The 21922-nt window shown below is 38.8% G+C and overlaps 7 protein-coding genes across 8 annotated transcripts; 6 read left to right on the forward strand and 1 right to left on the reverse strand.

Annotated features, from left to right (window-relative positions):
- Positions 1 to 2068: 2068 nt before the first annotated feature.
- FoxL1 (Forkhead box L1) lies at positions 2069 to 4425 on the forward strand. The gene is made up of 3 exons (XM_017137941.3): positions 2069 to 2470; positions 3548 to 3803; positions 3867 to 4425. The coding sequence occupies exons 1-3, from the start codon at positions 2100 to 2102 to the stop codon at positions 4365 to 4367; spliced, it is 1128 nt and encodes a 375-aa protein (XP_016993430.2). The 5' UTR covers positions 2069 to 2099; the 3' UTR covers positions 4368 to 4425.
- Positions 4426 to 4538: 113 nt separating this feature from the next.
- On the forward strand, positions 4539 to 5826 carry LOC108054853 (mitochondrial E3 ubiquitin protein ligase 1-like). Its single transcript, XM_017137943.3, has 4 exons — positions 4539 to 4688; positions 4745 to 5316; positions 5378 to 5573; positions 5640 to 5826. Exons 1-4 carry the CDS (start codon positions 4584 to 4586, stop codon positions 5757 to 5759), a joined length of 993 nt encoding a protein of 330 aa, XP_016993432.2. The 5' UTR covers positions 4539 to 4583; the 3' UTR covers positions 5760 to 5826.
- Positions 5827 to 6093: 267 nt separating this feature from the next.
- LOC108054858 (mitochondrial E3 ubiquitin protein ligase 1) lies at positions 6094 to 7844 on the forward strand. Its single transcript, XM_017137952.3, has 4 exons — positions 6094 to 6266; positions 6326 to 6909; positions 6964 to 7171; positions 7606 to 7844. Exons 1-4 carry the CDS (start codon positions 6162 to 6164, stop codon positions 7723 to 7725), a joined length of 1017 nt encoding a protein of 338 aa, XP_016993441.2. The 5' UTR covers positions 6094 to 6161; the 3' UTR covers positions 7726 to 7844.
- A 9-nt stretch (positions 7845 to 7853) lies between these two features.
- Positions 7854 to 11275, reverse strand: LOC108054857 (FGGY carbohydrate kinase domain-containing protein). 2 transcript variants are annotated; one of them, XM_070215135.1, is made up of 6 exons: positions 11119 to 11275; positions 9969 to 10196; positions 8487 to 9503; positions 8352 to 8426; positions 8067 to 8285; positions 7854 to 8003 (listed from the first exon to the last, which is right to left on the reverse strand). In XM_070215135.1, exons 2-6 carry the CDS (start codon positions 10152 to 10154, stop codon positions 7854 to 7856), a joined length of 1647 nt encoding a protein of 548 aa, XP_070071236.1. In that variant the 5' UTR covers positions 10155 to 10196; positions 11119 to 11275. The 2 variants fall into 2 exon arrangements, with proteins under 2 accessions (XP_070071236.1, XP_016993439.2); XM_017137950.3 differs by having other exon boundaries at positions 9969 to 10243.
- Positions 11276 to 12230: 955 nt separating this feature from the next.
- Positions 12231 to 18002, forward strand: LOC108054845 (Gustatory receptor 64a). The gene is made up of 19 exons (XM_017137935.3): positions 12231 to 12463; positions 12526 to 12717; positions 12771 to 12965; positions 13024 to 13190; positions 13241 to 13518; positions 13735 to 13987; positions 14053 to 14110; positions 14143 to 14358; positions 14415 to 14804; positions 15000 to 15160; positions 15221 to 15498; positions 15560 to 15725; positions 15776 to 15865; positions 15925 to 16013; positions 16222 to 16286; positions 16350 to 16544; positions 16858 to 17494; positions 17581 to 17833; positions 17886 to 18002. Exons 1-19 carry the CDS (start codon positions 12268 to 12270, stop codon positions 18000 to 18002), a joined length of 3996 nt encoding a protein of 1331 aa, XP_016993424.3. The 5' UTR covers positions 12231 to 12267.
- Positions 18003 to 18079: 77 nt separating this feature from the next.
- Positions 18080 to 19759, forward strand: Gr64d (Gustatory receptor 64d). Its single transcript, XM_017154167.3, has 5 exons — positions 18080 to 18233; positions 18283 to 18477; positions 18533 to 19169; positions 19233 to 19485; positions 19546 to 19759. The coding sequence occupies exons 1-5, from the start codon at positions 18080 to 18082 to the stop codon at positions 19663 to 19665; spliced, it is 1359 nt and encodes a 452-aa protein (XP_017009656.3). The 3' UTR covers positions 19666 to 19759.
- An 8-nt stretch (positions 19760 to 19767) lies between these two features.
- On the forward strand, positions 19768 to 21878 carry Gr64e (Gustatory receptor 64e). The gene is made up of 9 exons (XM_017154162.3): positions 19768 to 19928; positions 19990 to 20057; positions 20108 to 20182; positions 20242 to 20628; positions 20683 to 20957; positions 21019 to 21173; positions 21341 to 21503; positions 21560 to 21649; positions 21716 to 21878. Exons 1-9 carry the CDS (start codon positions 19843 to 19845, stop codon positions 21797 to 21799), a joined length of 1383 nt encoding a protein of 460 aa, XP_017009651.1. The 5' UTR covers positions 19768 to 19842; the 3' UTR covers positions 21800 to 21878.
- Positions 21879 to 21922: the final 44 nt, after the last annotated feature.

Genomic DNA, 21922 nt, shown 5'->3' on the forward strand with positions numbered 1-21922 from the left:
ACGCACTAAACTATAATATAACTATGCAATTACACACAGCGATTAAGTTGCGGTCGGGAGTCGGCGACTAAACAAACAAGATTTGAGGCGTTTTATGGCTTAGTGCGAGCGATATGTCAAAAAGAACTAGAGAAACCAAAAGAAAACATTGTTTCAGAACGAAAAACATTAGTATTCAGTTCTAGAACAAAACCAAACCAAGCTAGGCTATAAAAAACAATATTTGTTTCCAATACTATTCCCAGCATAGGTCTAAAAATAAGCAAGCAAAACACAAAACACACAAGGCCAGCGACATCTCCCGAGAAAATCAGACGATCAGAGGATCAGAGGCCATAGGATAACCCATTGTTTTATGACCCATTTTTACCAGCGGTAAGCGATCGTAAAATTTGAATAAATCGGGAGAGAGCGTGAAGAATCCTTTGTGGCCTCATCCACACATGTGAATATATGCAACTTCAATTGGTTCGGTATTTGGTATTTTCGATTTGCGTTCAGTTCAATGTTTTTATTTCTTTCAAATGATCTCTGCTTTCTACTTGAGAACGGAACGATCGTAAAAATCGATCGTAGTCCTGTTTGAAATGTATACACAATTATTTTACGACCTTTTAAGATATACTAGACCAAGACTTTGGTTGCTTTGAGAAAATTGCGTACTTGACTGCTGCTGAGTTTACTCTTGCTTTCTTTCGCTCGGAAAAGTCGTAAAAATCGGAAGGGAAATTCAACGAGATAGCAATGTCAGGGGACCTGATAAAGCAGCCTTCTGGCATTATCTTTGCCAGCTGTTATCCGGTCTTTAAACGAAGTGCTTCTTGGAATTATTTTATTTTAATAATGTTTACAAACCAATTGAACGGAGAGGTTATCGAAGCTTTTATCTGCTTTTCAAGGGATTTTCACGAGATAACTTCGAATGTAATATATTTAAAGTGTTTTCATTACAATAACAAATTCTAAAAACTTTTAAGGAAAAATGAAACTGAAAAATGGATAATAATTTTCAGAAATTTCAGAAGATGATATAACCTATCAGAAAGAATAGAAATAAAATTGGAAACGTAATGATATTTTTTGAAAATTTCAAAAGATAATAGCTAAGTTGGGATTCGAAATAAAAATTGAGAAGATACAATATATATGATAAGTAATTTAAGTATATTCCCTGTAATTATGTTAATTTATTAAAAAAACACACTACAAATTAACGCTCAAATGCCTGTAGTTCATGTGTAAACGTTGCTCGATTTTCATTTGTTGAAAAATCCAATTCATATATTATTCAAAACACATTCTAAACTCTCACGCGTCCACACACATCCAGAAAAGATCTTGACTCCGCCCATCGTGGAAAATACAGGCAAATGAGAACCGCATATCGTTTGAAGAGATGGACACAAATAAACATGGAAAGAGGGGAGAATAAGCAACGCCCCCTTAAAAGAACCGATTCTGGAGATCAGCTTTATATCGGAATAATTGAAAAAGTACTAAAATAACCAAGGATGTTTAATTATTGATGATATCATAAATTAAACATTTTATTGTTTCGAAGCTAATACTTAAAAAAAGTAAAAAATTATACCTAATTTTTCCTAAATATTAATCGATTTAAAAAAAATAATATAATAAATAAATAAAACTCCAAAATTGTAGGCAAAGTTTAATATAATCTATCCTTAGATATATTTCCCACGGAAAATGGATTTTTCTCTCTTTGAGAACTCAAACATGTGTGGATCTTGTGGTGTGGGTGTTTGTATATCTTAATATTTATAGACCAATGCGCTGCTCTCCCCAAATACACATGCAAACGAGTACGGGATGAGGCATTACAAGTGATCTGCGTATCCGAGTCCATTCATTAGTCGATCGGACTTCTTGGCTGACGCAACGAAAAGTAAAATAGTCGCGCACGTAGCACCCACAACTTCGGACGTTAAAAGGAAAAAGATCCTGTAAAATTAAATCAAAAATCAAGTGAAGTGTAGTTCGATATAAGGTTTTCTCAAGACATAAAGAAAAAGACCCATAACAAAATAGGTCTATAAGACTTCAAAACGATATTGAGAAACAAGGAATACAGTTATAAAATGTTACCATCTTGCTATGCCAATGGATCGGTGCTGCCGGATAATGAGGAGCTTGTGAATTCCCTGCTCTCCAATCCCGATTATCTCAGGGCCCAAGTATCCCCGAATCCACTGGGACCAAATGCCGTCGGAGGTGTGGGAATGGAAGGTCTGATGTGCGGATCGTTTTCTCCGGCCTTCTACTACCAGGGAATCGATAACTTCCTGGCCCTGCATAACAATATATGGGGTTTGCCCATATCCTTCCTTCATAACTCCCATCGACCGGAAAAACCACCATTTTCCTACATTGCCCTTATTGCCATGGCCATAAGCAGTGCCCCCAACCAGCGATTAACTCTCAGTGGAATCTACAAGTTCATCATGGACAAGTAAGTTAATTTTTTAAATATTTATTATCTTTATTTTTATGATTTATTAAAAAATTAAAGTTAAAAATAATATACCTACTGAAAATTGCATTACAATGAACCATCCCATAAATTCAGTTTAGAGATCGGTTTATAATATGAGAAATTTCTATTCTATTTTGAATTTTAATTTGATTTTATTTTTTTTGTCAAATATTTAAATATTTGAATTATATCTTCTTTTTATCAACCAAAAGTTTATAGATATATTTCCCAAAGTTTTTATTTTTTCAATCCCATGACGAAAATTAAGGGAAATTTAGATGACAGTCTTGACTAAATCAAATGCCAAAATAAACAATCGCAACATTCCAAGAACCTAGGTTTAAAATCTAAAAAAGCTTTTATCCGGAGACGCATTTCAAAACAGTTGTCGAAACATTTGCCAAAACTGGGATTAAATCGTTGAAATATTGAACGTAAATTTATTTTTGTAAATGTAAAAAATATATAAATATATCCAGAAGATTACTTGGTCATATATTTATTTCATTAAAAATGGTTCCATATCTCGACTCAAATTTATTGGTCATATCTTTAAAAAATATTACATTTTATGTATTTGCGTATTTCTTATTTTTTTCACACATTTGGTTTCCTATATAAACACATTTTCTTGAAAATGGCGGCCAAATATTTAAAATGTAGCGCTTATAATTGAAAATACAAGAATCTGAACAATGACTTCATTTGTTTGTAAACTAAATATTTCCGATTTCTTTATCAACATAAACACATATTTATTTTTATTGCCTTTTCAAATCGCTTTGTTTAAACAATCTTAATGGAAAATATAGATATTGACTAATAAGATGTGTATCAATACAAAAAAATGTTTTGATTTGATTTGTTTACATAAAATGTTGCAAACTTTGGTTGAATTTGAACACTAATATTTTTGTTTTATGCATAAATACTTGTACATATTTTTAACTTGTTTAAATTATGTTTACTGATTCATTGGTAAAAACATAAATTTGCTTTTGCTAAAAGAATATATAATATTTATAAGAACTAACTATCCAATTGTTTGTTTAGATTTCCGTATTATAGGGAGAACAAGCAGGGCTGGCAGAACTCAATTCGACACAATCTGTCCCTGAACGACTGCTTCGTGAAGGTTCCGAGAGATAAAAACACGATCGAGGATAATGATAGTGCTGGCAAGGGAAGCTACTGGATGTTGGACTCCTCGGCATCGGATATGTTCGAGCAGGGAAACTACCGACGAAGAAGGACGCGTAGACAAAGGCATTGTGCCAACTCAAATCGCTACGAACGGGAATCAGGAAAGGTAAATTTATTATTATCTTAACAAAAAAAGAAATATAATAATGACTTATCAATTTACCTTCAGGATTCCAACGATGTCAATCATCCCACAGCAGATATTCATTCACCCAGCGAGCCGCTGAATGATTTCGATATCTTCTGCAACGAAAGACCCAATTACTCGGATAGGATTACGGATCTACACAGGCAGTATTTGTCCGTATCTCTGGGATTCAACAGTCTGTTTAACAACGAGGCCAGGGGCCTTCGAGCACTGCCCAGTTCCTCCCTCTCCGAGATCAGAGAATCCTCAGATGATGTTGACGCCTCCTGCAGTTCCAGTAAAACTGTGAATAATTCTATGGATCTACACGAGGATCTACATTCCCCGAGCGCCTTTACTCCACCACCGACTCGTCGGGAAAATACATCTACTGGTTTACCAAACCTCGGTGATTCTTTTCGAGGACTCAAGGATATAGTGGATGTCTCTGTCAATAGTCCTGCAAGCAACGCATCCCCAGTGTCAACCAATCGATCAAAGACTACCCTTTTTACCATCGACAATATCATTGGCAAGCCATAAAATAAGCAGCTATTAATCTTTAGTTTTTAAGGTGTGACTTAATGAATGAGTTTTTTGTAAATACCAAAAGTGATTAAAATTAAAGTTTATCCATTTTCCATTCGATCTATTTATGAACTATTAATTATGGTTGGATTCTAATGGTTACCTTCATATTTCCTATCCAGTACTCTATAACATGTTCGTCAAAATTATAGTATGTTTAAAAATTAAAAGATGGAATTCTTTAACGACTGTATTGCAGTTGGCGTAGATTTAGTTCTACTAGGGTTTTGTGTTCGCGAATATGTGCGTTGCAAACGAACGTCCACTGTGTTAAAGGTGCGTATACTTGATATTTAAGATTATATGGGTAATGTAATTAGTTCATATTACAGACGGCGCCGCAATATAAAATCGATGGGAAGCTTAAAACTCTGGTAGAACGTCAGCCTGGAAAGAAGATTCCCTATGCGGTGATTCGGGGAACAGTGACCCACATTGGAGATCCGCTCCAGAGTTCCCTGGTGCCCAGTGTAAGTGGAGTCCTGCAGATCGTAAAGCTTCATGAGCTTGGGATAACTGGCCTTTGGAAAGATAATCACAAGTTACTTCATGAGTCCGCCAATGAAATGCCCTTCGAGTTGCGCAACCAAAATCATAGTGTAGAAATTGTGGACGCTTTAAAAGCAGCAGTTTTGGATGTGGACACGGTCTATGATAACTTCGAACCCTCCTCACTTTCACTTTTCGATTATGTATGTGGATTCTTCTCTGGCGTTCGCCAAAAGGGATTGCAAACCACCGAGGAGGTGCTGAGGGAAGGAAGCTTCCTCACCGCCATTGGAGAATTGCAACTGGATGGCGATACTCTGCGCATGCAGCCTTCCCAAAATGGACCTCTTCTCCTGACCACCGCCACCAAATCCACGCTTGTCAAGAGATTGGAAGATGCCAATAGATCTATAATGTGGGTCTTTTGGAAATCAAATTAAATATACATATATTATATTTAAGGAACTAATCCTTAGACTGAAACTGCTCGTGTGCAGTACGATTTCCTTCGTCCTGATTGCTTTTGTTTTGAGGAAGATCTACCGGCGGAGGAAACATAAGTCAGAGGAAGTCACCATACACAATCGACTACAGATGGAGCGAGGGAGAAATCGTCCTGTTAATGTGTCCCAGGATATGCTCTGTGTAGTGTGTTCCAACAATCCTAAAGAGGTGGTTACTTTATGTAGATTCTAGAACCGTTCGTTTAATTAATAATAACCATATCCTTCGTCGCAGGTTATCCTACTTCCCTGTGGTCATGTCTGTCTCTGCGAGGATTGCGCTCAAAAAATCTCCACTACCTGTCCCGTGTGCCGAAGTAAAATCGCTTCCAAGGCAGCCGCCTTCATCACCTAAACTTCCCCTAGAAAATGCAAAATGTATTATTTTTTATCCCCTTTATCTTGATAAAATGACCGCATAATTGAGCTTTATTAAAAAATTCATAAGTTCATCGTTGCGTTGTCTTGCAATTAAATATTATATATTCATTTCATAAATATCATTTAAGTTCAAGTAAAACAAGCATGTTATTAAAAAGTTATTAAAGGTTATTAAATATTTAATGCCTTTTTATTTTGGCGCTAAATTTTAAATAATAGTGTTACCGCATATTCCGAAACTGTTATTTCATACAATATGAACTAGTTCCCAAAATAACGGGAACTAAGACGGAAAAACGGTATTCGCAAAACGGCTCAAAACACAGCAACACTAAAAAAACATATGTTTCTAATAGGCTAAATAACATAACAAAATATGGAATTTTTACACGAGTCAATTGCGCTGGGCGTCGATTTACTAATACTAGGTCTATGTGCGCGGGAGTACGTGCACTACAAGCGCACTGCCCAGGTGCTCAAGGTGCGTATACTTGATGTACCGTAAGGGAAAAATATTTATAAAAATATTATACCTTTCAGGCGGCACCTCAATACAACATCGATGGGGATCTGAAATCGGTGGTGGAGCGGCAGCATGACAAGAAGATACCCTATGCGGTAATCCGGGGAACAGTAACGCCCATTGGGGTTCCCCTGAGGAGCAGCCTGGTGCCCAGTGTCAGCGGAGTCCTGCAGATTGTGAAGCTGCATGAGCACCGGATAACCCGGGGATTCGCTGGCTTCTGGACGGAGCATCATAAGCTGCTCCACGAGTCCGCCAACGAGATGCCCTTTGAGTTGCGCAATCAACAGCATGGAGTTGAGATTGTGGACGCACTGAGTGCCGCCGTTTTGGATGTGGACATGGTCTATGACAACTACGAACCCTCCAGTCTCTCGCTCTTCGACCATGTCTTTGGTTTCTTTTCTGGCGTCCGCCAGAGGGGATTGCAAACCACCGAGGAGGTTCTCAGGGAGGGTAGCTTCCTGACCGCCATTGGGGAACTGGAATTGGATGGCAATACCCTAAGAATGCAGCCTTCGAAAGAGGGACCCCTCTTCCTGACCACCGCCACAAAATCGACGCTCATCAAGCGGTTCGAAGATGCCAAGGCGGCCACAATGTGAGTTATAGTTACTCTATGTTTATCATACTTTTTATAACAATCGTTTTCCAGACTGAAACTGGTTGTGTGCAGCACCATCTCGGTCATTTTGGTAGCCTTTATTGCCAAGAAGATCTACCGACGGAGGAAACAGGAGCGCGAGGAGGCCAAAATACGAGATCGCCTGGACACGGAACGTCGGGAGCGACGAGCGAGGAGTCGTCCTCACACTTTGTCCCAGGATCAGCTTTGCGTGGTGTGCTCCACCAATCCCAAAGAGGTGAATATTAATTATAAAATACTGCCCCTCATGTTTAAGTATTTGATTGGATTTACTGAAATTTTTTCAAATTTATTATACACATAAAAGTATTTCTATATTTCTGGAAGACGGAGTTATCTTAGATTAAAAACGCCTTGTTAGTTTAAACATCACCTATGTAATTAAATAGCTTCTACTTTCAATATTCAATTCAACTTTATAGTTCTAGCACCTTGTATAGTATATTTTTATCAGGTTTTATAAGTTCTTTATGAGTTTATCAAAAAGGTGTCACAAAAGTTATTCGCTTAAAAGATAAGCCTTTTGTAAAATACCGATTTTACTGTTTTTGATAATTGTATAAAACTTTCCACCCTATGGTAAACTTAATTGGAACTGTATAATTATACCCATATAATTTGATTAGCTAACAACCAAATCCCTTCTTCTAGATAATCCTACTTCCCTGTGGTCATGTGTGTCTCTGCGAGGACTGCGCCCAGAAAATCTCCATATCCTGCCCGGTGTGTCGTGGTAATATAGCCTCCAAGGCAGCCGCCTTCATCGCCTAGAAATCAGCCGAATGCCAACAAGATCACCTTGTACCTGTGTGCGCACCAACTCATTATTTTTTGTTACAACGCCCATGAACGGCATTTATTTAAAAATTATTTAAAGTCTTGACATCGAACAGTTAGTGTTACTTTGTTTCTCCCTGCATAATGCGTCGGTACTGGCGTTGGTTCTCCAATAGTTGTAGGAACACTTTGTATTTGCGGTTGTGAAACTCCAGGGTTTCCGGGTTTGGCTTCACCAGCTGGCCAGTGCCACCCATGGCCTTCGAGGCGCTCTAAGAGCACAAGAAAAGTAGTTTATAAACCGGTTGTATTACAGGAATGATTTAAGCACTCACCTCCAAGCTGTCAAAGTGCCCGGAGGCAGCGGCTCCCAGGGCAGCAGCTCCCACCAGAACCATTTCCTGTTCATCGGGAATCAAGCCGGGCAGATTGCAAATATCCGCATGGCATTGCACATACAAAGGATTCTTGGCCAGTCCGCCGCAGAAGAGAAGCGTTTGGAAGGGTGCCCTACCGTATTGATAGAGGTTCTCGATAATGTGACGGGTTCCATACTGAAAATAAAAATCATTGATTTAACATCGTATTACTAATATTAAATATCACAGGAAATAACTTACAGCCAGTGCTTGAACGAAAGCCAGGTATTTGATGGCCAGAGATTCAGTTCCTCGCGTCATATCCAAGCCAGTGATCTAAAAAATAATGTTTTGTGTTTTTATTAAGTATCTAAAATATAATAATATATAACTCACCACTCCTCGCAGCGTGGGATCGGCGATGGGCGAACGATTGCCATGTAAATCCGGCCAGACATGGACATCCTGGGTAAGAAATCCCACCTGACTCAATCCCCGAGCAGCGGCCAATTCGGGCAGCAACTTGTTGAGATGCTGATAGATGAACCTATCCTCACCCAGTTTCTCCTTCAGTTCAGCATAGGATTCGTGGGACTTGAGGACGTGATCGAGGAGATGTCCTGCGATGCTTTGACCGCCTTCGTTGAGGAAATAGCCGGGAATAATGGCATCCTGGTAGGGACCCCAAACGCCCTGGGCGAAACAGGCCTTTCGGGTGATGCTCATGTGGCAGGTTGAGGTACCAGCAATCAAGGCCATTTTACCCTGAACATCGTCGGAACCCTTGGCATCCTTGGAACGGCAGCCAAACATTCCCAGGGCGCCGGCATGGGCATCTATTAAGGAAGTACTGACCACAGTTCCAGCGGATAAACCCAATTCTCCGGCAGCTTTGGTTGTAAGTCCGTTTCCCACTTTTCTGCCCGGCGGCTGGACATCGCTGCCCAGCTTCTCGAAGTTGTTCCGGGTCAACTCCTCCAGGTCCGCCTGCTGGAGAAACTCCTTGTTCCAGCTGCCATTCGCTGCATCGTAGTTCCACTTGCAAACCACCGAGCAAAGTGATCGGGTGTCCACACCAGTTGCTCGCCAGGTGAGGAAGTCGGGCAGATCGAAAACCCTCCAAATATTGTTAAAGGTCTTCGAGAGATTCCTCTTCAACCAGAGGAGTTTTGGAACCTCCATCTCCAGCGAAACCTGACCACCAACATATTTAAGTAGTGGGTTCTTAAAGGCATTTATCTCCTGGGTTTCCTGCTCGGCACGATGGTCCATCCACAGGATTACGTTCTGCTCCGCTTCGCCGGATTTGCTTACTGTAAGCGGCGATCCTTGGGCACCCAGAACCACCAAGGAGCAGGTGGCATCGAAGCCAATGCCCTTGACTTCTGACTTATCGACGGTGGCGATGACTTTCTGTAAAAATCAGCACTGGGTTAATCTAATCTCCGCGAGAAACGTCGCCGAACGACAGAGGTTATCGCACAGAACGAAAATAAGATCATTTCAGGTTGATGTTTATAGATCCAATTTGAGGCTTTAATAGTTTTTCTTATCCTTGGAATTTTTTTATAACGTTAGTGATCTCAGAATTAAAGTTGTAATTAAATTTAAATATATAACCATTTTACTTTTGATTTTCTACCAGTAAAATTTTTATTTTAAATATTTTTTGTAACACTTAATTCAAAAAACGTTTTTATGAAAATATAAAAATATAAAAATATAAAAAACATTTTAATTACATTTTTAAATATATTTTTATTCACATTGAAGAAAATTTGTATTTAATTTATGTTATTTTCAAGATCAATTTGATTTACATCATAAAATCCACCCGGAAATGATCTCAAATCTTTGTTCCCTGCACCAAAGACTTACCTTCACCACCTGGCAGATGGACTGCCAAATATTATGGGATGACTGGTTGTAGTAGTCCGGCTCTGGATTCCATGTCTTGATCGTCTGCACCGCCTGCTCCAGGACACGCCCATCGGAGGCCACCAGGGCCGCCCTCGCACTGCCCGTGCCCACGTCCACGCCCACAAAATACGGTCCGGATGCCATTTCCCAGTCGTCGCCGCCTCCGTCACAGACGCCTCTAATCACCTTGGCGGTCAAATAAATGTTATTGACTCAATGCAAAAACCTAAGACCTAAAAGCGAAGCGAAGTCGTCGAGCGTCGGACGCGAACTGATAAGCAAACTGATATGCGAACGCCCAGCAGACCCAGAAATCGTGTAAATTAACCCCAAGTACCGGTTTGTAAAGATCTTAGTGGATCACTTGAGAGTGGGTTCATTCATTAGCTGTAAATATGGGTGTGTGCTACTTTTATCTGAGTTCTATATTTGTTACTGGATTAATTGGATGAAATACATTCTATGTTCATTGTTCATATACTTATGTTCTCTTACTTCGATAAGGTTTCTAAACATAGCGAAAGTTGCACAACAAACTCAAAACTGATAAGCCTTTTTTATGCTCCCACATAATTGAACATTTCTGTTCTATATTTTTTATTTCTCTATTCTCTGTTAGACGTCATTAAATTTGTATACAAAAAAATACATTTTGGGCAATGGGAATTAACGATCATCAGACGCAAAATGATTACCAATTAACTGAAGTACCGGTTTTTAAAGATAATTCTCCAAAAGTTCAAATGATTGTAAATATTTAGGTTTGCTTTTGTCATTGCTGAAATTACTGTATTGTTTTTAACGATTTTGTAATATTTATTTTCACAATATCTTAGCATCCCGTCGTATTTTTGTCACAGTTATTGTTCGATCATATTTTCTCTGATATTTTTGTATGTTCACAATCCAAACCATTTACCATAGCTTGTGTTTTTTTATTTATTTTTCTTTCTATTTCCTTTTTCACATAAAATCGGCTGCATCTTATTAAGCTGAATAATATTTAAATTTTGAAAGCCAAAGTATTTTATACCGAAATTCGTAAATTTAAAGCACGCACACCTGTTTATTAAAAAAAACAAAACTCTAAGTTGTAGAGATAGCACACCTGATTGTTTTCAATACACAATTATTTGAGCAAAACTTTGCTTTGCTAGCATATGCGCAGGTTGTTTATCAACACAACAAAAAACACATAAATGTGTTTGCTTTTATTTTATTCCGTCACCTGTCTGCGAACCTGTCGCAACGAGCTGCTCTCACAAACTGATTCAAAGCCCTCAGAGTGGATCTGATATATTTCAACTTGTATTCAATATTCAAGTTTAACAGCATCTTCTCTTAAATGTTAATAATACAAATGTTTTTATTAAAAATTTCTTTTGAAGCTCTAATAAAATAAATTTCCTAAAATAATAAATGTTATCAAATTAAATTTTATTTAATAAAAGAAAATTAAATTGACTTAACTTTTTGTTGAACAATTATTATTATTTAATAAAACTTAGTTCTGTTATTATTAACCAAATATAAGTCAAGGTCATTTCTTGAAGGGCACATAGAAAATGATAACCACTGATAACGCTATTCGAAAGAATGGCATTTTAAAAAGCTATTGATAAACTAAATTTATAGACAGGCAGGGTATTATCTAGACTGGCCAAACACTTGCAATATCAATCAATATACGATTACCATCAAAGATAAGCGTCGGAGTTACTGAGGTTTGTTAGTTAACATTCAGATTAAGTTAAATACCATTTTATTAACAGATTGTTTTGAAGCCATACCTTATGCTAGTAAAGAAATGCAGAACTATGAAAGAAAAGAAAGACGGTAACCTATTTATCAGAATATTCAGCCTGAAAGTTTGCTTTGTAATATTGTACATGTTAAAAAAATATTAAAAATTTTTCCATTTCTGACTATTTTAAAGGATCTATATTTGAAATGTTAAAACTGCGATCTTTAAAACTTTCTTACATAATGGACCCTAAAAAATCCCCAAGGACTTCGGGATGCTATCCGAGGGTCTTTCAAATACTGCTAATCACATTTAACTCAGACGTGTCTGATAATTGTTGTTTATATCCTTGGACAAGCTTAGCCTAAAACCCGTAATTAGTGGCACTTCAAACGGTCACCACGGTGCCGCCAAAACCATTGTGGGGCTTTCGGAGCTCTACTCCGCCCATGACAAGCTGTTGGACCTATTTAAATTTTTGCATTTCGTGTCAGTGCAAAAAAGACCGGCGTCATGAAAGGACCCACTCTGAATTTTCGTAAACCCACCAGTAAGGATAACAAGGTTAAAGCTGTGGAGAGCTTGGCTAAACCGGAAACGCCTCCTCCAAAATTTGTTGAGGACTCGAATCTGGAATTTAATGTTTTGGCCAGCGAGAAGTTGCCTAATTATGCAAATTTGGATTTGTTTCATCGCGCTGTAAAACCTTGTAAGTTTTTATAAATCTTAAAAATATGGTAAATATGTATAGATTTTTCTCTTTCGATCTAGTCATGCTTTTAGCACAATGTTTTGCTTTAATGCCTCTGGTGGGCATCCGTGAGTTAAATCCTAGACGAGTTCGATTTTCCTATAAATCTCTACCCATGCTTGTTACCCTGATCTTTATGATTGCCACATCCATAATGTTTCTGGGCATGCTAAGTCATCTTCTAGAGATTGGCATTACGGCTAAGAATTTTGGTGAGATCAGTTAGGCTTTCGATGGTATTTTATTATACAATTTTTTTTTCCAGTGGGTCTCGTTTTCTTTGGCTGTGTAATGACGGCCTATGTGGTCTTTATTCGCCTGGCTAAAAAATGGCCAACACTTATACGAATCTGGACCAAAACGGAAATGGTTTTTACCAAGACTCCATATGAAATACCCAAAAGAAATCTTTCGCGCCGTGTGCAGTTGGCTGCCTTGGCTATCATAGGCTTATCTTTGGGTAATTTTTAGAAAATTCTTTAATGATGTATTAAGTTTTAAAGCCTTCAAACCCTTAGGTGAACATGCTTTGTACCAAGTATCTGCTATTCTGAGCTATAAGCGACGTCTTCAGATGTGCCCCAATATAACTACTGTAGCCAGTTTTGATAATTACACTCAAACGAACTATAACTATGTGTTTCAGCTGCTGCCCTACAGTCCCATCATCGCTGCTCTAGTTCTAGTAAGTCCTTTCTATTATATAAAACTTACAAAAAATATTTGATTTCTTAGTTAATCAACGGAGCCTGCACTTTTGTCTGGAACTACATGGACCTCTTTATCATGATGATTAGCAAGGGTTTGTCCTATCGCTTTGAGCAAATAACTACTCGCATTCGCCAATTGGAACATGAGGAGATCAGCGAATCGGTGTTTATCCAAATCAGGGAGCATTACGTCAAGATGTGTGAATTACTGGAATCTGTAGATAGCGCCATGTCCAGTCTTATATTGCTTTCGTGTGTTAACAACCTGTATTTTGTGTGCTACCAGCTGCTTAATGTTTTCAAGTGAGTAAAACTAAAAAGTCCTTTAAAAATATTATAAATAGGTACTTAAGAAATTCCCTTCTTAAAATTCTAAAAATAAAATTATTTTATAATTTATTATTATAAACATATTTGTAATCTATTAATAAAAAAAATCGTATTAATTCTCCTTCACATATTTTTAAGTTTTTTAAAAAAATATACCCTGTTATAATATTTATTTTTATGATATTTTAGCAAACTGCGCTGGCCCATCAACTATATATACTTCTGGTACTCCCTGCTATATCTGATTGGACGTACCGCCTTTGTGTTCCTCACGGCAGCGGACATCAACGAGGAGTCCAAACGGGGACTTGGGGTTCTGAGGAGGGTTTCGAGTCGAAGTTGGTGCGTGGAGGTGGAGCGCCTGATATTCCAGATGACAACCCAAACCGTTGCGCTATCCGGGAAGAAGTTCTACTTCCTCACGCGTCGGCTGCTCTTTGGAGTGGGTAACACTGGGTTACAGAAAATGCTAGTTTATGTTCACACCTCTGAATTTACACCCCCCAGATGGCCGGAACGATTGTCACCTACGAACTGGTCCTTCTGCAATTCGATGAACCCAATCGTCGCAAAGGACTGCAGCCCTTGTGCGCCTGATGAACAGCAATCATCATCCCACTCCCCGTTTGTCATGTCAGCTGAATGTGACAGGCGGTGCAATTAGTTGTAAATACTTAGTTGGTAAATCGTTTAAAGCAGCCACGCCCCCTTTAGGATATAGGGGGCTTTTTGCACGACAGATTGGCGAGTCGTTGGTTAGTGTTAGTTTGGCCATGCCGCAGGGCGAGACATTCCATCGGGCGGTCTCGAAAGGTGTTTGACTATCACTATATCATTATTAAAAATTAAATAATAATATATTTTCACAGTTCTTTTTATTTCACAAATCTATGGATTACTTCCGGTTAGCAATGTCCGTGCTAGGGATGTTTCGGATATACGGTTTCGTTGGTTTTCACCTAGGATCTTTTACTCCTGCCTCGTTTTGATCCTAAATCTCTGCGAATTCGGGGCCGTTATTAACTATGTCATCAAGGTGGCCATTAATTTTCACACCTCCAGCACTCTTTCCCTTTATATTGTCTGTCTTCTGGAGCACCTGTTCTTCTGGAGACTGGCCATTCAATGGCCCAGGATAATGCGCATCTGGCATGGAGTGGAACAGCTCTTTCTGAGGGTTCCTTATCGGTTCTACGGGGAGTACAGGATGAAGAGACGCATCTATATTGTGTTTGCCATCGTCATGTCATCGGCGTTGGGTGAGTGTAATATTTTTTATATATTTAATAATATAAAATACATTTATGGATTTTTTTGTTAAAGTTATATCTTTTTTTAATTAAGAGGTGGTTAAATTTTTGACCCGCCGGTAGAAGTAAATGGGACATCATTTTTCATAAATTTAAATTTCAATTTCTTCTCATTATTCCCTAATAACTTAATATATTTTTCAGTGGAACATTGTCTCCTGCTTCTCAACTCGTTTCATCTCAGCAATATGGAGCGCACTCAGTGTAAAATCAATGTAACCTACTTCGAGAGCATCTACAAGTGGGAACGTCCTCATCTCTACATTATTTTGCCCTACCACTTTTGGATTCTGCCTATTTTAGAGGTAGTTAGCTTAAAAAATAATTTATTTTTAATTTCTAATTTTCATAATAATATTTTCCAGTGGGTTAACCAGACTATTGCCTATCCGCGCTCCTTCACCGACTGCTTTATCATGTGCATTGGGATTGGTTTGGCTGCCAGATTTCATCAGCTCTATCGAAGAATTGCCGCTGTTCATAAGAAAGTGATGCCCGCGGTTTTTTGGACAGAGGTTCGGGAGCATTATTTGGCTTTAAAGCGACTTGTGCATCTACTGGATGCTGCAATAGCTCCACTGGTTCTACTGGCCTTTGGCAATAACATGTCCTTTATTTGCTTTCAGTTGTTTAACAGCTTCAAGTAAGTTGAATAATATATTTAAATATAATATATATTATAAACTATATTTTATTTTCAACAGGAATATAGGAGTGGACTTTCTTGTGATGGTGGCTTTTTGGTACTCTTTGGGTTTCGCTGTTGTGCGCACTTTACTAACTATTTTTGTGGCCTCTACCATAAACGATTATGAAAAGAAGATTGTCACAGCTTTAAGGGATGTGCCCTCCAGAGCTTGGTCCATAGAGGTCAGAAAAACTTTAAGGTATACCAAATATTATTATTCTTTTTTCTACAGGTTCAGCGTTTCAGTGAGCAATTGGGAAATGATATGACAGCTCTCTCAGGTAGTGGATTCTTTTACCTCACCCGCTCACTCGTTCTGGCTGTAAGTTAAGGTCTTAAAATTTAACATTTATATCCTTTATATTTTATATATTTTTCTAGATGGGCACCACAATCATCACCTATGAGCTCATGATATCGGATGTCATCAACCAAGGTTCCATCAGGCAAAAGACTCAATACTGCAGGGAGTATTAGATCCCGGAATTTAGCATTCGCAACTCCAATTCAAGAGCACATTTGTCTAAAATTAGTGTCACGCCCACGCACCTGCACACAAATCCGGCAATTCGCCAGATCCTAATCTGCAAATATATTGGCTTACGCCCCCTTGTTTATGGCGTGTCCTTAGACTCTTTGGACTTGAAGGACCTCCACTTTCCATTTGCAAAACAACAGCCAAGCCATGAAGCAGTCGGGTCAAAGAGGCACCAGAAATACGCTCCAACATGGAATTGGTCCGGGTGAGTGGAATGAGGGTTGGGGATTTCATTTACAGAGATAATAATAATTTGGGATTTTTACAGTTCTGGTTATAGCCCAGTTCTTTGGGGTCCTACCGGTTTCGGGGATCTGGCCAAGCTCTAGACCGGAAAAGGTTCACTTTCGCTGGATTTCTTTATCACTTTTAGCTGCTCTGGTTCTGTTTAGTTTCTCCATTGTGGACTGTGTCTTATCCTCGAAAGTAGTGTTCGATCATGGACTTAAGATCTATACCATAGGTGCGTTGTAGTTTAAGAAAGTTATCTTTTAGTTTTAAATTAAAATTAAATTTTAATTGAATAATAATTAAATATCTTTCTATCTTAACATTACAATACAATAAACATTTTTTCTTTTTAATGTCGATGCTTAAAAATATTTTGAATTTCAATAAATTTTTCTGATTTCAAAAGGCCAATGATCTACATAATTGATCATCTCACTATCTTAGAACTACAGAAACATCATTCTAATATTTTAAATAAATAGAAACAATTTTAAGTCTATAAATATTTTTTTATTTTTATAAAATATATTACTTTTCTTTTCCAGGATCCCTCAGTTTCAGCGTGATCTGCATTTTCTGTTTTGGGGTCTTCCTGCTGTTATCTCGTCGTTGGCCCTATATCATCCGTCGGACGGCAGAATGTGAGCAGATCTTCCTGGAACCCGCCTACGATTGCAAATATGGGCGTGGCTACTCCAGTCGCCTTCGTCTTTGGGGTGTCTGCCTTTTGGTGTTCGCTCTCTGTGAACACTCCACTTATGTGGGAAGTGCCCTGTACAACAATCATTTGGCCATCGTAGAATGCAAATTGAATGCGGACTTTTGGCAAAACTATTTCCAGCGGGAGAGGCAGCAACTATTCCTCGTAATGCACTTCACCGCCTGGTGGATACCCTTCATCGAGTGGACCACGTTGTCGATGACCTTCGTGTGGAACTTTGTGGACATTTTCCTGATCCTCATTTGCCGCGGAATGCAGATGCGATTCCAACAGATGCACTGGCGCATCCGTCAGCATGCCAAACAGCAAATGCCCAATGAATTTTGGCAGCGAATTCGCTGTGATCTTCTGGATCTCAGTGATCTTTTGGGTATTTACGATAAGGAATTATCTGGCTTGATAGTTCTCTCCTGTGCCCACAACATGTACTTTATATGTGTGCAGATTTATCACAGCTTTCAGTGAGTAAAATTAATAAATTAAAATATTATTAAGAATTTTAAAATGTCAATATTTATTTATTTCTATTCATTTTTTTCCTATTTAGATCCAAGGGCAACTATGCGGATGAGTTATATTTCTGGTTCTGCCTTTCCTATGTCATCATTCGAGTGCTAAACATGATGTTCGCTGCCTCCTCGATTCCCCAAGAAGCCAGAGAGATATCGTATACCCTATACGAAATACCCACGGAGTTTTGGTGCGTCGAACTAAGACGACTGAATGAGATTTTCCTTTCGGATCATTTTGCTCTCAGCGGCAAGGGTTACTTTCTACTGACCAGACGTTTAATATTTGCAGTGAGTGGAGAAAAATAATATATAAAATATATTAATATAATATCTTTTAAAGATGGCTGCTACCTTGATGGTCTATGAACTGGTGCTGATCAACCAAATGGCCGGTTCCGAAGTGCAAAAAAGCTTCTGCGAGGGCGGTGTTGGCTCCTCCAAGAGCATATTTTCCTAGTTTTACTTGCATATCTACTATTTTTTTTGCACCTTTTTGTATTTCCATAATGGCACCTAATCAATCGCACCTGTCAGATGTTATCTATTGAATACAATGCGTGTCTAAAACTTTTTTGTCGCAAGTGTCTCAATTATCACGTTCCGGCGGAGGAGCTCCATTTGTGTGTCCATGGACTTCAAATGGAGCGGTCTGTGCAGGAAAATACCCTGCATTATTCTATAGGAAATGGTGAGTGTGATTCTAGGTTGTTTTGATCTAAAAGAATCCCTTTTTTTAGTTCTGCTCGTAGCTCGGATCTTTGGTGTTCTTCCCCTTTCCGGAATTGGTCCTTCGAAAAAGCCTGAAAATGTGCGCTTTCGTTGGTTTTCCCCGGTTATTCTATTTTTCGTGGTGGTTTTTATATTTGTTATCGGTGACTTTGTGCTCTCAGCTAAGATAGTGCTCAACAATGGTCTCAAGATGTACACTATAGGTAAGATATATTATTGAATCCCTTAGTTAAGATCTAAAATATGAAATATTTTCAGGTTCTCTGAGTTTTAGTGTGATATGTATATTTTGTTTTCGAGCCTTTATAAATATTGCTCGTCAATGGCCCCATATAATCCGACAGACGGCGCAGTGTGAGCGGATCTTCCTGAAACCCTGCTATGCCAGCGTCCAAGGACTCAATTTCAGTCGAATCCTTAGAAGATGGGCCTTAGTACTCTTGATCACCGCCCTTTGTGAGCACCTTACCTATGTGGGCAGTGCCGTTTGGAGCAACTACGAGCAGATTCGGGATTGCCATCTGAAAGTCGGGTTCGTAGAGAACTATTTCCTGAGGGAGCGCCAGGAGGTATTCTCGGTTTTTGACTACCAAATCTGGATGGTGTTCTTTATCGAATGGAGCACCCTTTCCATGACCTTTGTCTGGAACTTTGGGGATATTTTCCTTATACTCATTTTTCGCGGATTGAAGATTCGCTTTGAGCAGCTCCATTGGCGCATTCGTCAGAATCTGGGGAGGTCTATGAAAAAAGAGTTTTGGCAGGAAATACGTTCCGATTTCTTGGACCTAGATGATTTGCTGAAGCTCTATGATAAGGAGTTGTCTGGCTTGATTTTGGTCTCCTGCGCTCACAACATGTATTTTATTTGCGTGCAGGTTTACCACAGTTTTCAGTGAGTTTATATAATATTTATTTACTAATATTAAAATTCTAACTAATATGTTTTTTAAAACAGAGTCAAAGGCGCCTTTATGGATGAGCTTTACTTCTGGTTCTGCTTGCTTTATGTGATCACTCGCTTAATGAACATGATGTTGGCGGCTTCTTCAATTCCCCTTAAAGTTAAAGATATATCAAATACTCTCTATGAAGTGCCCTCAAGTTCCTGGTGCGATGATCTGGAGCGTTTGAGTGAGATGCTACGCAATGAAAACTTTGCTTTTAGTGGAAATGGTTACTTTTTTCTCACCCGAAGGCTAATTTTTGCAGTGGGTATTACAAAAATGTTTTAAAAAACTCGTAATATATTTTTTAGATTTTTTTTTTAGATGGCTGCCGCTTTAATGGGCTACGAACTGGTGCTCTTCCGGCAATTGGAGGGTTCGGTGGTGCAGAAAAGTATTTGCAGCCGTGGTCCTGGCTCCTCCATGAGCATTTTCTTCTCTTAGTTCAGTTTACCATTTCCATTTTCTTTTATAAGCCCTCTGAAAGCTGTCAACGTTTTTGTATTTGCACAAGATTATGCACAGATAAGCGCACATTTCCCATTAATTATGGGTAACTGGTAGCAATTTGTGGCTTTACCTGGTGTCTGGTGGGGATTAGTGGTCAGTCGAGCACGGAACATGGCCAGGACCACTGGGGATCCTGCCAAGCGGCGAAGATGCATTGCCCGCATTAAATTCTGGCGGAGATCACGCGTGGGCAGCGGGTAAATGTAGGATAGCATTGTGATTATTTAAATTGTAATTTGATTGTTTTTTAAATTAAAGTGTCACCCTGGGAGTTATCAAATACAGAGTCGTCTCTAAGCCCTCGAGGCGATTTCAGTTTTCTTTGAGTAAGTTTTCTTGGGGTTGGGTATTGCTTATAAATGGTATTATTTTTCAGTAAAAGCTTGGCTTCTTCGGATTAGAACAGAGGATTACAAGTACAGTGGGTCCTTTCAGGAAGCCATTAAGCCAGGTAATTTGATATATTTATTTGTATTAATATTTATATTATTTAGTTATTATATTTCTCAGTTCTCATCATCGCCCAGATATTTGCTCTAATGCCAGTTCGAGAAGTAAGCTCCAAGTTCGCTGAGGATCTGACCTTCACGTGGTTCAGTATTCGAACTTATTACGCCCTGGTTACCATCCTATGTTTTGGAGTGACCTCCGGTTATCTGGTGGCCTATGTGACGAATGTCTCCTTCAATTTCGATTCAGTGGAGACTCTGGTATTCTACCTATCCATATTCCTAATATCATTGTCGTTTTTGCAACTGGCCCGGAAGTGGCCGGCGATTGCTCAGGAATGGCAGTTGGTGGAGGCCAAGTTACCACCTCTCAAATTGCCCAAGGAACGCAGATCCCTGGCCCAGCACATCAAGATAATCACCATTGTGGCCACCACTTGCTCACTGGGTAAGGAAATATATTATATCTATAATTCGTTTTATTTATTTATCTAATTTCAAGTGGAACACATCATGAGTATGCTTTCAATGGGCTACTATGTGAACTCCTGTCCCCGATGGCCGGGTCATCCCATCGACAGTTTCCTGTACTTGAACTACTCCTCGGTGTTTTACTTTGTGGACTACACCCACTTCCTGGGCATCGTGGGAAAGGTGATCAATGTGCTGAGTACTTTCGCCTGGAACTTCAATGACATTTTCGTGATGGCTGTTAGTGTGGCTTTAGCTGCTCGTTTTCGGCAGCTCAATGATTACATGATGAGAGAGGCTAGATTGGTGAGGATTTCTAGCTTATCATCGATCATACTGGGTACTAAATATTTTATCACATTTTTAGCCCACCACTGTGGACCATTGGATGCAGTGTAGGATTAACTTCCGGAACCTTTGCAAACTCTGCGAGGAGGTGGACGATGCCATTTCCACTATTACTCTACTTTGCTTCAGCAACAATCTGTACTTCATATGTGGAAAAATCCTGAAAAGCATGCAGTAAGTTTTTAGGATCTATCTTGTATAGAAAATTATTATTTTAAATATTTATATATTATAAGAAATATTTATAGAAATATTCCATATCATAATCTATTTTCTATTTATTATTTTTTTTATTAACATAAAACTTTCAAATAATATTTTTATTAATAAACTTTTTTCAGGGCCAAGCCGTCTATTTTGCACACCCTGTACTTTTGGTTCTCACTCAGCTATCTACTTGGTCGCACTCTCATCCTATCTCTATATAGCTCCAGTATCAATGATGAGTCTAAGCGACCTCTAGTCATCTTTCGCTTGGTTCCCAGGGAATTTTGGTGCGATGAGGTAAAAAACTTTATTTTTCAATACTCAAAATTTTACAATCATTCTTAACTTTCCAGCTTAAACGCTTTTCGGAGGAGGTCCAAATGGACAATGTGGCTCTAACTGGCATGAAGTTCTTTCGCCTCACACGCGGCGTTGTCATTTCGGTTTGTATCAAAACAAACTAAAATGTTGCAAAAATATCCAATTATAGAACTATACTATATCCCTAGGTGGCCGGCACAATTGTGACCTACGAGCTAATTTTGCTGCAGTTCAACGGCGAGGAAAAGGTGGCCGGCTGCTTTGAAAGCTGAACTTTTGGGGGTGGGACAAAAGAGGGTTAAACCTGCAAAATGTGTACTTTTAGTGTTGCTGTTCCTTAATTATAGATAAGTGCAAAACAACAGGTGTTTTTAATAGTCATTGGGCACTCACAG

This window comes from Drosophila takahashii, chromosome 3L, assembly GCF_030179915.1.
Source record: "Drosophila takahashii strain IR98-3 E-12201 chromosome 3L, DtakHiC1v2, whole genome shotgun sequence".
Taxonomy (NCBI): Eukaryota; Metazoa; Arthropoda; class Insecta; order Diptera; family Drosophilidae; genus Drosophila; species Drosophila takahashii.

Excerpts from the sequence above, each read along its gene's own strand:
- Gr64d (XM_017154167.3), top strand. The coding sequence starts at position 18,080 with ATGTTATCTATTGAATACAATGCGTGTCTAAAACTTTTTTGTCGCAAG. Across the intron at positions 18,478-18,532 it reads TCTCAAGATGTACACTATAG|GTTCTCTGAGTTTTAGTGTG; the intron begins GTAAGATATATT and ends AAATATTTTCAG. Across the intron at positions 19,486-19,545 it reads CCCGAAGGCTAATTTTTGCA|ATGGCTGCCGCTTTAATGGG; the intron begins GTGGGTATTACA and ends TTTTTTTTTTAG.
- LOC108054853 (XM_017137943.3), top strand. The coding sequence starts at position 4,584 with ATGGAATTCTTTAACGACTGTATTGCAGTTGGCGTAGATTTAGTTCTA. Across the intron at positions 5,317-5,377 it reads GATGCCAATAGATCTATAAT|ACTGAAACTGCTCGTGTGCA; the intron begins GTGGGTCTTTTG and ends ACTAATCCTTAG. Across the intron at positions 5,574-5,639 it reads GTTCCAACAATCCTAAAGAG|GTTATCCTACTTCCCTGTGG; the intron begins GTGGTTACTTTA and ends CCTTCGTCGCAG.
- LOC108054858 (XM_017137952.3), top strand. The coding sequence starts at position 6,162 with ATGGAATTTTTACACGAGTCAATTGCGCTGGGCGTCGATTTACTAATA. Across the intron at positions 6,910-6,963 it reads GATGCCAAGGCGGCCACAAT|ACTGAAACTGGTTGTGTGCA; the intron begins GTGAGTTATAGT and ends ATCGTTTTCCAG. Across the intron at positions 7,172-7,605 it reads GCTCCACCAATCCCAAAGAG|ATAATCCTACTTCCCTGTGG; the intron begins GTGAATATTAAT and ends CCCTTCTTCTAG.
- LOC108054857 (XM_070215135.1), bottom strand. The coding sequence starts at position 10,154 with ATGGCATCCGGACCGTATTTTGTGGGCGTGGACGTGGGCACGGGCAGT. Across the intron at positions 9,504-9,968 it reads CCATCTGCCAGGTGGTGAAG|AAAGTCATCGCCACCGTCGA; the intron begins GTAAGTCTTTGG and ends TGATTTTTACAG. Across the intron at positions 8,004-8,066 it reads GGCACTTTGACAGCTTGGAG|AGCGCCTCGAAGGCCATGGG; the intron begins GTGAGTGCTTAA and ends TTGTGCTCTTAG.
- LOC108054845 (XM_017137935.3), top strand. The coding sequence starts at position 12,268 with ATGAAAGGACCCACTCTGAATTTTCGTAAACCCACCAGTAAGGATAAC. Across the intron at positions 14,111-14,142 it reads GCAATTCGATGAACCCAATC|TGAACAGCAATCATCATCCC; the intron begins GTCGCAAAGGAC and ends TTGTGCGCCTGA. Across the intron at positions 16,287-16,349 it reads CCAACATGGAATTGGTCCGG|TTCTGGTTATAGCCCAGTTC; the intron begins GTGAGTGGAATG and ends GGATTTTTACAG.
- Gr64e (XM_017154162.3), top strand. The coding sequence starts at position 19,843 with ATGGCCAGGACCACTGGGGATCCTGCCAAGCGGCGAAGATGCATTGCC. Across the intron at positions 20,629-20,682 it reads GGCCACCACTTGCTCACTGG|TGGAACACATCATGAGTATG; the intron begins GTAAGGAAATAT and ends TCTAATTTCAAG. Across the intron at positions 21,174-21,340 it reads AAAATCCTGAAAAGCATGCA|GGCCAAGCCGTCTATTTTGC; the intron begins GTAAGTTTTTAG and ends AACTTTTTTCAG.
- FoxL1 (XM_017137941.3), top strand. The coding sequence starts at position 2,100 with ATGTTACCATCTTGCTATGCCAATGGATCGGTGCTGCCGGATAATGAG. Across the intron at positions 2,471-3,547 it reads TACAAGTTCATCATGGACAA|ATTTCCGTATTATAGGGAGA; the intron begins GTAAGTTAATTT and ends TTGTTTGTTTAG. Across the intron at positions 3,804-3,866 it reads ACGAACGGGAATCAGGAAAG|GATTCCAACGATGTCAATCA; the intron begins GTAAATTTATTA and ends ATTTACCTTCAG.